Source organism: Procambarus clarkii, chromosome 69 (assembly GCF_040958095.1).
Source record: "Procambarus clarkii isolate CNS0578487 chromosome 69, FALCON_Pclarkii_2.0, whole genome shotgun sequence".
In the NCBI taxonomy this organism is placed as follows: Eukaryota; Metazoa; Arthropoda; class Malacostraca; order Decapoda; family Cambaridae; genus Procambarus; species Procambarus clarkii.
In genome coordinates this window covers 24,349,739-24,363,302 of record NC_091218.1, presented here as the reverse complement: position 1 = coordinate 24,363,302, position 13,564 = coordinate 24,349,739, and the positions used below count along the sequence as shown (strand labels likewise).

Sequence of the window (13,564 nt, the reverse complement as noted above, 5' to 3'; positions counted from 1 at the left end):
ATCTACCATCAGTATACTGCCATGGTACATCTACCATCAGTATACTGCCATGATACATCTACCATCAGTATACTGCCATGGTACATCTACCATCAGTATACTGCCATGGTACATCTACCATCAGTATACTGCCATGATACATCTACCATCAGTATACTGCCTTGATACATCTACCATCAGTATACTGCCATGATACATCTACCATCAGTATACTGCCATGGTACATCTACCATCAGTATACTGACATGATACATCTACCATCAGTATACTGCCATGGTACATCTAACATGAGCACTGTTATCTCCTGATTTTTCTTAATACATGAATCATTGTTGTTTGCGAAACCTTCAACAAGCATATACGGTAATAATAAAATAAATATATAATAAAAATGATAAATACGAAGAAAATTTTATAAAATAACATTAATAAATAATGCATAACAAATAATAAAAAGTTCATACATAAATTAATCAAAAGATAATAGAAAAATACTTTAATATTAAAATTGTAATAAATTACAAGGTTATAAAAGAAAATAATTATAATTAATACAATTATTCATATTCCGTAAAAATAAAATTAAAACTCTAAAATATATTAAGAAAATATATAATTAAATAAATATTACCATAAAGGCTGAAGAAAGAATGTGAAATAGATACGTAACTATCCCTGAATGAATGAATAAATGAATGACTGAATGGCCTGGTTATAGTAAAGTTCCAGTTGAATGTTTACAAAAATGAATCTCTTCGTGAGAATATTATCTCTATACAGTATTCTTCATTTAGTAGTCGGAAGCGATACAGTATTGGAAAAATGATGACCCAAGATTCGTATATGGGTTGAGGTAATTATGAGGAGTTAAGACAGGTCGAACAATATAGCACTTGAGTACGAGGACAAGGAGCTGGGATATGATGGAAGGCAGAAACGCGGTGCCAAACCACTTGGATCATCAGGAAACGAACGCCGACCTGCAAAAACCTGAGGCGGTCGCTTTACCGACCAGTCAAAGTATCATTGTGGATTTAAACTCGGGTTTAAAAAATTCGAGACTCGTTCTACCAACAAGACCATGAATTCTCGCTGTCTCGTGTGTAATTATCCGTTAAAGGGACATTGGGAGGTTAAATAAGACCATTGTGTCAGTGGTAGAAAACAGGAAGTCCACGTTCAACATGGCCCAGACATCCACAACTCCCTTTGTTGGTGGGAATTCCTCCACGAGGCAAAATCAACGCCTATTGTATCACGTCCGCTCTCAACTACACGAAGCGTAGGAGTTCTTCGAAATAAATTGCACTGTACGGTCGTTTTTTTTTAATAACGTAGAGTATCTTATTATATAATAACGAGACCCACTTTCTACTCCTCTTGACATCCCAGAATGCATACTTAGAAAGCTACTCAAAGTATGTATATACTTAAGGCCCTTCCTGAGCCCTGATGGTCGCATGTATATTTCATCGTGGATGATGTATATGGGTGAAAACAAGTGACACACGCAACGCGAGAATAGGCGTAGCGCTGGCCCTGCGCCTGACTTCATTTCCTAGGTTCCTCGAAACCACTGGTGGATGAAATCACATTTCCTCGAGTCATAGCCAATGGGACTCCGGATTTATGGCTTACCATCCAGGTTAGGAATGAATTACAAATCCCTGGTCCACAGAGACACTGTCTGCGGGAAGTCCAATTCGGGATCCTGGATTACGAGAGAAAATGTATTTTATATATGACAATTTGTAAACAAGTCCTGCAAGATCATATAATTATATGTTTAAATATAGAGGAAGAGAACTAAAATAAATTTCGTATCTTATTATTGAATTATAATCTTAATTACACAATTAAAAAGTCATAAAATTGCTTCTTAAAATTACTGCAAAATTGGTTATTATCAGGATAAAGCATTTTTGCACCACTGCAATTATATAGAACCTGGAAATTATATGTAGATAAGGGGTTTCGGGTAGGCCGGAGGGAAGGAATCGTGCCCAACCACATGAACAGTCGGGAATTGAACGCCGACTTGCAAGAAGCGAGATCGTCGAGATATATTCAGAGAGTTAAAAACTAGGCGCAGGAATGTTTTCCCGGAGCTACCAACAACAACATACTGATTCAGACGTTGCCTATGTCAACTGTCCTCACACTTGAAGCACTTCATCAATTGACCACAACGTCAATTGTTGGTGTTTTAGTGATACTAAAAGCATCATAGATTTGGCGTTTACTCTTGTACTTCCACTAATGACCATTGGAAAAGTACAGCGGGATGCCTAAGTCCGTTCGTTTCTGGTCATACAAATACACTTCATATATGACGCTTGTCGTATTGTGATAACAAACAAATCCAGTAATGTATTATGATTGATGGGCTGTATAAGCAACTATATTATTATTATTATTATTATTATTATTATTATTATTATTATTATTATATCCTATTACCTTATATATATATGTGCGGAAAATCCACAGAGAAATGGAAAAGAGAGATGAACGTTTCGGCCGCTCTGGGCCTTTGTCAACACCGGACTCCTGCGCGAGGGTCGGAATAACATCCATCGGGCAAGCGGCTGTTGAGTCTCCTATTCTGCTCTTTGGCAGGCTCAACGGTGCGCTTTGGCCCGCCCTGGGGAACGACGCCCGCCACTGCCCCCCGAATGCAAGTATGGCAGGAGGCAAACCGGGAGTCCCCCTAATATTTGAGTGCTCCTAGTATAATAAGTCTGGTGTTGACAAAGGCCCAGATCGGCCGAAACGTTCATCTCTCTTTTCCATTTCACTGTGGATTTTCCACATACAAATGATCAGAGTTTCGTGATATATATATATATATATATATATATATATATATATATATATATATATATATATATATATATATATATATATATATATATATATATATATATATGTCGTACCTAGTAGCCAGAACTCACTTCTCAGCCTACTATTCAAGGCCCGATTTGCCTAATAAGCCAAGTTTTCCTGAATTAATATATTTACTATAATTTTTTTCTTATGAAATGATAAAGCAACCCTTTTCTCTATGTATGAGGTCAATTTTTTTTTATTGGAGTTAAAATTAACGTAGATATATGACCGAACCTAACCAACCCTACCTAACCTAACCTAACCTATATTTATAGGTAAGGTTAGGTTAGGTAGCCAAAAAAAGCTAGGTTAGTTTAGGTTAGGTAGGTTAGGTAGACGAAAAAACATTAATTCATGAAAACTTGGCTTATTAGGCAAATCGGGCCTTGAATAGTAGGCTGAGAAGTGCGTTCTGGCTATTAGGTACGACATATATATATATATATATATATATATATATATATATATATATATATATATATATATATATATATATATATATATATATATATATATTAAATTTTTTTATTTCATTATCTCTGACGCCAACACTGCTTTTCTTGCACAAAGGACACACGCTCAAAAGACTTTTCTTCATCATTTTGAAATGATTATTCACTATTCTTTTCCTCTTGGTATACAAATGCACACTAAAGTTAACCTGATGGTATGTTCCGTGCTGACCCATCAGTGCTTACCCATCAGTGCTTACCTAGCAGTGCTTACCCATCAGTGCTTACCTTTCAGTGTATAATGTTGCCATCAGTGCTTACATATCAATGCATAATGTACCTATTAATGATGACTTAGGGGTAAGATCCATCGTTTTATGCAGCTTGAATTTGACGCGTATTTATTTAAATTCAAGCTTTGCTAAAAAGCTATTTCTATAAGTCTAACAACATCGGCCATGGTTCATTGTGTTAATCATTGAAGCATCACGTTGGCAGAAAATATTTTGAAAAATTTGCAATTCAAAGCACTAACGTGACTCGTCCATGTAATTAGTTATCACTAATGAGGGGACAACTACCAGAAAAATAACTAACAATGTTTAATGATTCACTTGCAGCAGGAAATGTGTATTTTTTATCCTGACTATTTAATGCCGCGTAGAAAAAATATCATATTAGGCTCGTTTAAGTTCGGATTTGTATTCAGGTTGATATCAATGTCAATTCGGATGTTTTAATATGTTTTTATTTGAAGATTTGTGATGCTGAGTGTGATGCGTGAGATTGGTGGGGTTAAGCACCAGCTGGTGTGGCGAGTAATTTTTTGGGTGAGAATAGGAAAATATCCTCGTTCTTGGCTACAAGTTCCAGGCTTAGTTACATGCTTCCACCTCTTCAACCAATTCGTTTTTGTAAATACGTCTTTTACTTACGTTATGAATATTGAATCTGAGATTGAAGGAAGCTCGCTCGCATGATGACACTTGATAGGGGCACCGGAAAGACCCGTAGCAGGTTGGCAAGAACGGGAAAGACAAACAGGATAAAGATGTCTGTGAGAAGACATTATATACAATTATGTCTGTCAGAAGACATCACCATTACTAAAGAAGACAATGTTTTATACAAACATTGTCTTGTCTTAAACATTGTCTTTCTTCATACAAAGAAAGCCATACTCAAGAGTACACAACTGGAGTAGAAACCCAAGAAAACTCTAAGACCTGTGGGAAAATGTTCCTTTAGCGAAGGAATGAAGTAGATGAGACAGTAGACATAAACTCCAAACATTCGACTGGGGCGACTGGGGACCATTCCCCTGTTTGTGATTACCCAGCAGTAATGAAGGACCATGATGATATAATAATTGGCTGATCGTGGTGAAGGGAGAGCATGGAACTCTGATTGACAAAAGGGAGTTTTCGAGACCTCTCTTTCTGCTCCGCGGTCACAAGGAACTGCGATACGTACGGTCTGAGGCGTCAACTACCCTACCATGACACGCGCACAGTTCCCTGTCGTCTCGCTCATCAACTATCCTCAAAAATACGAGAAATGATGATGTGGGGCATAAGTGATGTGGGACATAAGCTATCCCAGCAAGACACGACAATTGAAGTGCTCTATCACTAAGAACATATACAATACATAACAGTGTTCCCATGTAAGACTCAGCCAGAACTGCTCCTTCGATTGCTGAGTCAAAAGTGTAGTGGAATATTTCAGAGCATTTACCACCTTTACCATAATGGCTCGGCGCATCAATTGCAGTAGTTGCAATGGTCGTTGCCAGCGGATGGCTTCGGTAACAGCTCAACCACCCAATTATCCAGCGAGAGGTTTGAGGCATGCATGGAGAATCACTATAAAAATGATTTCCGTTTTAAATCAAATTTGTGCCCCAAATCTTTGATTCCTATTGTATTAAATGGGAAGTAATACAAAAATGTCTCGTCATTATATAAACTTTAAATGAAATACAAATCAAACTTTGAGCAATTCATTAAAATGTCATTATATATGTTCGTCAAAACCAATTCTCCAATTGCTCATTACAGTTCGTTAAAGCTGGGATTTAATGATCTTCTTACGTTAATGAGAATTAATGCAACCATTGAGGCTGGTGCTTTGGTATTTGCCGTGGATGGGGCGATGTGTTGTCCAAATCATTTCTCCCTCATTTATCACCTTTCCCTCATTCCCTGTCCTCTTTCATTATTCCCCTCTTCTTTCTCACATCCTTGCCTCATTATTATTTTTTTTATCTCACAGTACTGCTTTCTTAATCTTCTCTCAAGCAAGGATAGGGTGGATGAACATGGGTCATACAAGATAGGGTGGATAAAGATGGGTCATGCAAGATAGGGTGGATGAACATGGGTCATACAAGATAGGATGGATAAAGATGGGTCATGCAAGATAGGGTGGATAAAGATGGGTCATGCAAGATAGGTTGGATAAAGATGGGTCATGCAAGATAGGGTGGATAAAGATGGGTCATGCAAGATAGGGTGGATAAAGATGGGTCATGCAAGATAGGGTGGATAAAGATGGGTCATGCAAGATAGGGTGGATAAAGAGGAGCCATGCAAGGGAGGGGTGGATAAAGATGGAACATGCAAAGGAGGGTGGATAAAGATAGTATTTTCAAGATGGGATGGATAAAGATAGTCATGTACATGAGGGCGAGAGTTTCGAAAGCGAGTCCCCAAGTCTCTGCCTCCGAGAGCCAGACAATGAAGTTGAAACTACAGTTTTCCTCGTTAGAAAACGAACTTGTGCGTAGTTTGTAGACTCGGATTTCGAGTGTTACGAACTGCCAGAGTTAGAGTAGGTTTAATGACTCAACTGCTATGGAATTAGACACTCTAAATAAAAGAAATTTGTTCGGTTTCAATGTAAAGTTGAAATGGTAACTTGAGTGAAATAGAGGGTTCTGTTAGTATTTCTGAGATGGAATACAGATACGTTATTTCATGCTGAGGTCACAAAGTTATACATGGGCGTCAACTCCTGTCATGAATATATATTGAATATAATCGTGAAGCAACGTTCTTTTCATTCGTGTACATGTTTTTGTCTCATGTCATTATACATCATTGAGTCTCCTAGCTATTTTGATGTCTTTTAATCTGGCTTAGATAAATCTAGTCTTAAATAAATTTAGTTTTAGATCAATCTTTTGAGAGTTCCTACAATATCTGCCAAAAATGTAAGCGACCGTGGAGTTATGAGCATTGTGGATAGTTAGGAGACGATGGTATGGTATGAACATAAACAAATGAACACTTTGAACAGTTCAAATTGACAATCTGAGCCAGAATGACTATAATGCACTTGGAAAACATATGTGGCGTAAAAGCTGGGATATTAGAACAAAGTGAAGAAACTGTGCCCAACCACTTGGACCATCGGGGATCGAGCACTGACCATGCAAAAAACTAAGGCAGCGAGAAAATAAAAGTGAAAGAGAATAAAATGAGATAAAAAAGAGGGATCAAAACCTCGTTACACTTTCATTTCAAATAAGTGGATTAAACGTGCAATTGTTTCAGTCAAAAGCATTAGCACTTTTCATTTAAAAATCAGTATTTCACCTGAGTAATGAAAATCTTCATTATTCATCAGCAAGTTGAGTGTCAACACCTTGAGTGTTGTGTCAGACGACCAGGTGTCCCTGGAGGAGTGTCAGACGACCTGGTGTCCCTGGAGGAGTGTCAGACGACCTGGTGTCCCTGGAGGAGTGTCAGACGACCTGGTGTCCCTGGAGGAGTGTCAGACGACCTGGTGTCCCTGGAGGAGTGTCAGACGACCTGGTGTCCCTGGAGGAGTGTCAGACGACCTGGTGTCCCTGGAGGAGTGTCAGACGACCTGGTGTCCCTGGAGGAGTGTCAGACAACCAGGTGTCCCTGGAGGAGTGTCAGACAACCTGGTGTCCCTGGAGGAGTGTCAGACAACAAGGCGTCCCTGGAGGAGTGTCAGACGACCAGATGTCCCTGGAGGAGTGTCAGACGACCAGATGTCCCTGGAGGAGTGTCAGACGACCAGATGTCCCTGGAGGAGTGTCAGACGACCTGGTGTCCCTGGAGGAGTGTCAGACAAGTGTCGTGGCTCTTCATCAAAACTGTACTGATCCATTAAACCATAAAACAAAACTTTATCCATTACTGCTAAACCGATAAACCCACATGTTGACGAAATTAAATATTTTTCCTGTATCGAAATAGTATTTATGTAATAATTTTCATCAAACTATGCGATATACCCAAGGCATCATCGCTATAGATTTTCGCGATATGGAATTTCTGAAAATTTGCATAAAACTAATACAGGCTTGCTCCTCCTCTGGCCACACAAAAAAAGTTTAATTATTTTTTCCTTTCCATGGAATAAAATTATCTTCTGACGCCTTTGGGAGTTCCCGTTAGAGCAACTAAAACCCTAATATAAAATATGTCGTCAAATCGCTAAAATAGCAATTTTCTTCTTTTAATAATAAAAAGCAAAGTGCATGAATAAAAACTATAAAGGATAGAAGGGACCAAAATGGATGAAGATATGTGGATTTTGTTCAGTTTATCATTAACGATAAACATAATTTTTTTTGGTTATGTTACTTGATTTTTTTAGTTGTGCTGCAGTTTTTAGTTTTTACCCCTTCTGAAAGGGGTAAAAGTTAACCCCAAAATGCTGTAAATTACTATATAGTAAACGCAATATATTTCGATAATTTGTACGCCTTCAGTAACATTTTATGCTAACAAAAATAATATTGTTTTCATATGCAACAAATGAAGGAGATTTAAAAAATATTAAATAATATTTAAGTTGTTAATCTCCCCAAAGATTAAAAAATTTAATGTACCTCAGATGAATGTCAGAGTAAACAACTTAGAATCTTTAGATGTCTCGTGAGAAAATACAATAATAATTCTTACAACAAAGAGCCACGTTCCAATCTTCTGAACATTTTCCAGTCCTCTTATGTGTGTTGTGAGATGGGGCTCCACGATGGGACGACATACTCTGGGACCATGATGGGGACCATGATGGGGACCATCTCACACGAGTAGTATACCGAGCTCTAAATGACTCCTTATTTAGGTTCTTGGATGATGTTCTGACTTTTGCTAGTGTAGAGTATGATGCTGATGACATCCTATTTATATGTGTCTCTAGAGTTAGAGTTGGTGTTATATCCACTCTCAGGTCTTTTTCTCTTGTAACAAGGAGATCGTTTCCCTTCACTGAGTACCGTCATTATGGTATCTTGGTCACTTCTTCCTATTTCCATCAGCTTACACTTGCTGGTGTTGAAATCTAGAGGTCATTTCTCAGACCTAATCTGTATATTGTTCATGCCATCCTGCGGAATTTTACAATCATCTGTCTCAACACTTTTCGGTAATTTTGCATCGTCTACAAACATCGACATACAAGACTCCTGTAGGTAGATCATTAACATAAATGAGAAATAGTATGGGGTCCCAGCATTGATCTTTGAGGTGAAGATCATTGGATGGATCCTGAGTACTGATGAGCCCCTTAACCCATTCCACCATCACAATTATTTTGCTCTGGATGTTGACTCAGTGTTCATTAAGCCATTCTCAGCATTTAGTGGAACATATTTTGGTTAATCTGGAAACACCTGGAAGATATTACATATTCACTTGGAAGCAAATAACTTGCTAATTCAAACCTGAAAAATAGTTAAATACAGTTTGCCTTAGTGATTGTGACGGTTAGAATACCTTTTCAACTCAAAATTGTCACCTGTGTTTTCAAGTTAAGGTATTGTACTTTATCCATTTAGGAAAAATAGGAATGGAGAAAAAATCAAATGTATCTTTCCGTCATTTGACGGTGAAATAAAGGAAAGCGTGAAGAATGGGAACCCGGTAGTGACAAAAATTACGGATAGCGTTGCTGGTATAACAATTGTCTGAATAACCAAGACGATTTGCATTATCTGTGGCTTTATAACCTAACCGGTTCAAGTATCTTATGGGAGGCTCTATGACCTCTCTGATCCCCGTACGTGACCTGAGACATAATTTCCAATATACATATACGCAACTAAGAGATTGTGTTATTAACGTTTCCCCGGTTGGAACTCCTGCGGCCAAGGATACATTACAATATGTTCCTGTTCCCCCCACTAGTTTTTCCCTGCCACAGACGTGGCCACACATTTACAATGCTTACCAGCATATATACATATTCTTCTGTCCTCTCTAGACAGGGTTAGGGATCTGTTAAACATATAGCTCAGTGATTTATTGAACAATCAACTACATAAGGTGATTGTAGTGCTTTTAAAATGCTAATCTAGTATTTTAGTCTAATCCCCAACTGTGTCTATATACGAAGTCGTCTTCCGGAGACAGGATATTAGTGAGACTTTTGAATGTTCCGAAATGGAAAACAAACGCTTATTAAAAGTTGGAAAAAAAAGAAACACATTTTCCCTCTCAGTTCACTACGTTAGTATGGCGAACTTTACACCTTAAACGCCAGGTATTAAAGCTTGGTTGGGACTTTATTTTATTCTGAGTTCTCGAAATGTTTAAATTTTCAATAAGTCCAATATCAAATAATATTTTATGATCTATGGTTGATCACTCTTCTAGCAGTGACGCTCTCTTTGTAATGGATACAACAATAATATTACAGAGACGGTTCAAAATACAGAAAGAACTTAAGGGTGATTCCAGTGTGTGTTTTGTGCGTGTCTATGGTAATATTCGTGTTTTATTCATACGTTTATGGTACATTTTGGTACAAGTATTTGTGAATAGAGTTATTTACTTTTAATTTTTTTTGTCAACAAATTCATTCAGTTTCCTGAATCATTGTTTGTCTCTAGCCGTAAATGCGAAGACATTATGATATTTTAAAATTCCATTGAGAAAAAATCCTTTGGAATAATAGTGGGATCTTTGTGCAAGCCGCAGGCTTTCTGTCTCCATCTAGGCTACTAGAGATGGGGGCAATCAGGTAAATTCAGGTTATCTCTTAGCGTACACCAAGTACCAGGCCCCAATATCGACATTTAAAGTATTCTCAATTTCGGTACAAAGTTAGTTAACTCTTATATTAAAACTTTATTAATAAACTGCAAACAAAATATGAAAAATACCATAAAAAACTTTGCGAGAACGCCAAGTTCAAGACGTCAGGAGTTCCTGGTAACCAAACCTTACGAGGATGTCAAGACCAGCCATGGGACAGTTGATGTCAATGATGTTAGTGATGCTAGTGTGATCATGTGGACGCGTGGTGAGGACCAGGCTTACACTGTCTGTTGGGGAGGTTGTCGGTCTGTGAGGGGTGGATGTCATCTAGTGTGGAGTCACACAACACCGCTCCTGTGCCAGGTAAGTCCACTACGGGCTCTCCATAGCCCGTGCTACTTGTCCCACAGCAACAGGTAAGTTACGGGCTCACCATGGCCCGTGCTACTTGGAACTTGTTCCGAGTAGCTGGGTCTGTGGCGGCGGCGACGACGTGGTGTGGGTGGTGGTGGTGGGCCTGTGGAGAGGGTAGTCAGCCTGTAGGATGGTACTGGTGGTGGATGTCAGCCTGCAGGAGGTTGTAGTCAGCTTAAGTGGGCTGTAGTCAGCCAGTATGTGGGTGCTGGTTCCCATGTAAAGGGTGGTTGTCAGGCGGTGACAAGTGTTGATCAGCCTGTTTTGGGTTGTCACCCTGAGGACTACCTTAATAAAATAAAATAACATAGGAACAAAGGCAACTGCAGAAGGCCTATATATTGACCTACATTGACCTATAAGAGCTAGCTCCTATTTCTAACCATCCAAACTCATTGATATATATGTCTAACCTACGCTTGAAACAATCCAACTACTCCACATCTATTATATTACCCGATAATTTGTTCCATAAATCAACAACCATGTCACCCAACCAGCATTTACCCAGGTCTTTCCTGAATCTAAACTTATTCAATTTACATCTATTATTTTGTGTTTAACTTTGTGTAGATATATTTAAAGCGTTATTTAAATCTCCCTTGTAATACCCTTTTTTGTAATACCTTTTTTAACTCCCAGGTACCTGTTTACTGGTAGGTGAACAGCTAATCAGGTTGAAAGAAACTCCGTCAATTTGTTTCCGCCTTCGCCGGGGATCGAACCCAGACCCTTAGGACTACGACCGCAGAGCGCTGTCCACTCAGCCGCTAGGCCTAAGGGGCCTCGCGGCTGCGTGTGCGTGTGTGTAAAGTGTTAAAGTAAATGTATGTTTTGTTTGTGTGCAGCAGCACCAACAACAGCATCAACCACAGTAGCACCAACAACAGCATCAACCACAGCAGCATCAACAACACCATCATCCACAGCAGCATCAACAACAGCATCAACCACAGCAGCACCAACAACAGCATCAACCACAGCAGCATCAACAACAGCATCAACCACAGCAGCATCAACAGCACCATCAACCACAGCAGCACCAACAACACCATCAACCACAGCAGCATCAACAGCACCATCAACCACAGCAGCACCAACAACACCATCAACCACAGCAGCATCAACAGCACCATCAACCACAGCAGCACCAACAACACCATCAACCACAGCAGCATCAACAACAGCATCAACCACAGCAGCAGCATCAACAGCACCATCAACCACAGCAGCACCAACAACACCATCAACCACAGCAGCATCAACAGCACCATTAACCACAGCACCATCAACCACAGCAGCATCAACCACAGCACCATCAACCACAGCAGCACCAACAACAGCATCAACCACAGCAGCATCAACAGCACCATCAACCACAGCAGCACCAACAACAGCATCAACCACAGCATCATCAACCACATCAGCATCAACCACAGCAGCATCAACCACAGCAGCATCAACCACAGCAGCATCAACAGCACCATCAACCACAGCACCATCAACCACATCAGCATCAACCACAGCAGCATCAACCACAGCAGCATCAACAACACCATCAACCACAGCAGCATCAACCACAACAGCATCAACAACACCATCAACCACAGCAGCATCAACCACAGCAGCATCAACCACAGCAGCATCAACAGCACCATCAACCACAGCAGCATCAACCACAGCAGCATCAACAACACCATCAACCACAGCAGCATCAACCACAGTAGCATCAACCACAGCAGCATCAACAACACCATCAACCACAGCAGCATCAACCACAGCAGCATCAACAGCACCATCAACCACAGCAGCATCAACCACAGCAGCATCAACAACACCATCAACCACAGCAGCATCAACCACAGTAGCATCAACCACAGCAGCATCAACAACACCATCAACCACAGCAGCATCAACCACAGCAGCATCAACAGCACCATCAACCACAGCAGCATCAACCACAGCACCATCAACCACATCAGCATCAACAACACCATCAACCACAGCATCAACCACAGCAGCATCAACCACAGCAGCATCAACCACAACAGCATCAACCACAACAGCATCAACCACAGCAGCATCAACCACAACAGCATCAACCACATCAGCATCAACCACAGCAGCATCAACCACAACAGCATCAACCACAACAGCATCAACCACAGCAGCATCAACCACAACACCATCAACCACAGCACCATCAACCACAGCAGCATCAACAGCACCATCAACCACAGCACCATCAACCACAGCATCAACAGCAGCATCAACAGCAGCATCAACCACAGCAGCATCAACCACAGCAGCATCAACCACAGCAGCATCAACCACAGCAGCAGCTGCAGCAGTCATAATTCAGCTAATCTGACCAAGCGTAGCCGGACTCCAAAATGAAATACCCTTAAAAAAAGAGGTCGCTCATTAAATCCTCAATATATTGATATTAATGTTTATAGCTTATAGCTGAAGATATATTTTCCCGGGTGAAATACGAACTCTGGTAATGGGAAATTATTTATATTCATATAATAAATCGTAACTGGTTGGAATATTTCTAAAGCAATTAATTATATTTGGAAGCACTTATGTGCATACATAATATAGGTTTTTTAATAAATTTTGTATTTCTTGTATTTTTGTATTGAAATATATTGGTTTTGGTGTTTAATACAGAAGCGTTGCTGCGGGTTTAATGTCATGTGAAATATAATGATTTGTAACACAAAGAAGGTGTTAACTGTCTTGAAGTTATATTGGTAAATATAAAGTTAAGTTATATTATGGCTC

General features: G+C 39.6%; 1 protein-coding gene across 1 annotated transcript; it reads right to left on the bottom strand.

The window, feature by feature from the left end:
* Positions 1-8,502: 8,502 nt before the first annotated feature.
* On the bottom strand, positions 8,503-13,129 carry LOC138355892 (gamma-glutamyl phosphate reductase-like). The gene is made up of 2 exons (XM_069311443.1): positions 11,992-13,129; positions 8,503-8,663 (listed from the first exon to the last, which is right to left on the bottom strand). The coding sequence occupies exons 1-2, from the start codon at positions 13,127-13,129 to the stop codon at positions 8,503-8,505; spliced, it is 1,299 nt and encodes a 432-aa protein (XP_069167544.1).
* Between the last annotated feature and the right edge of the window lie 435 nt (positions 13,130-13,564).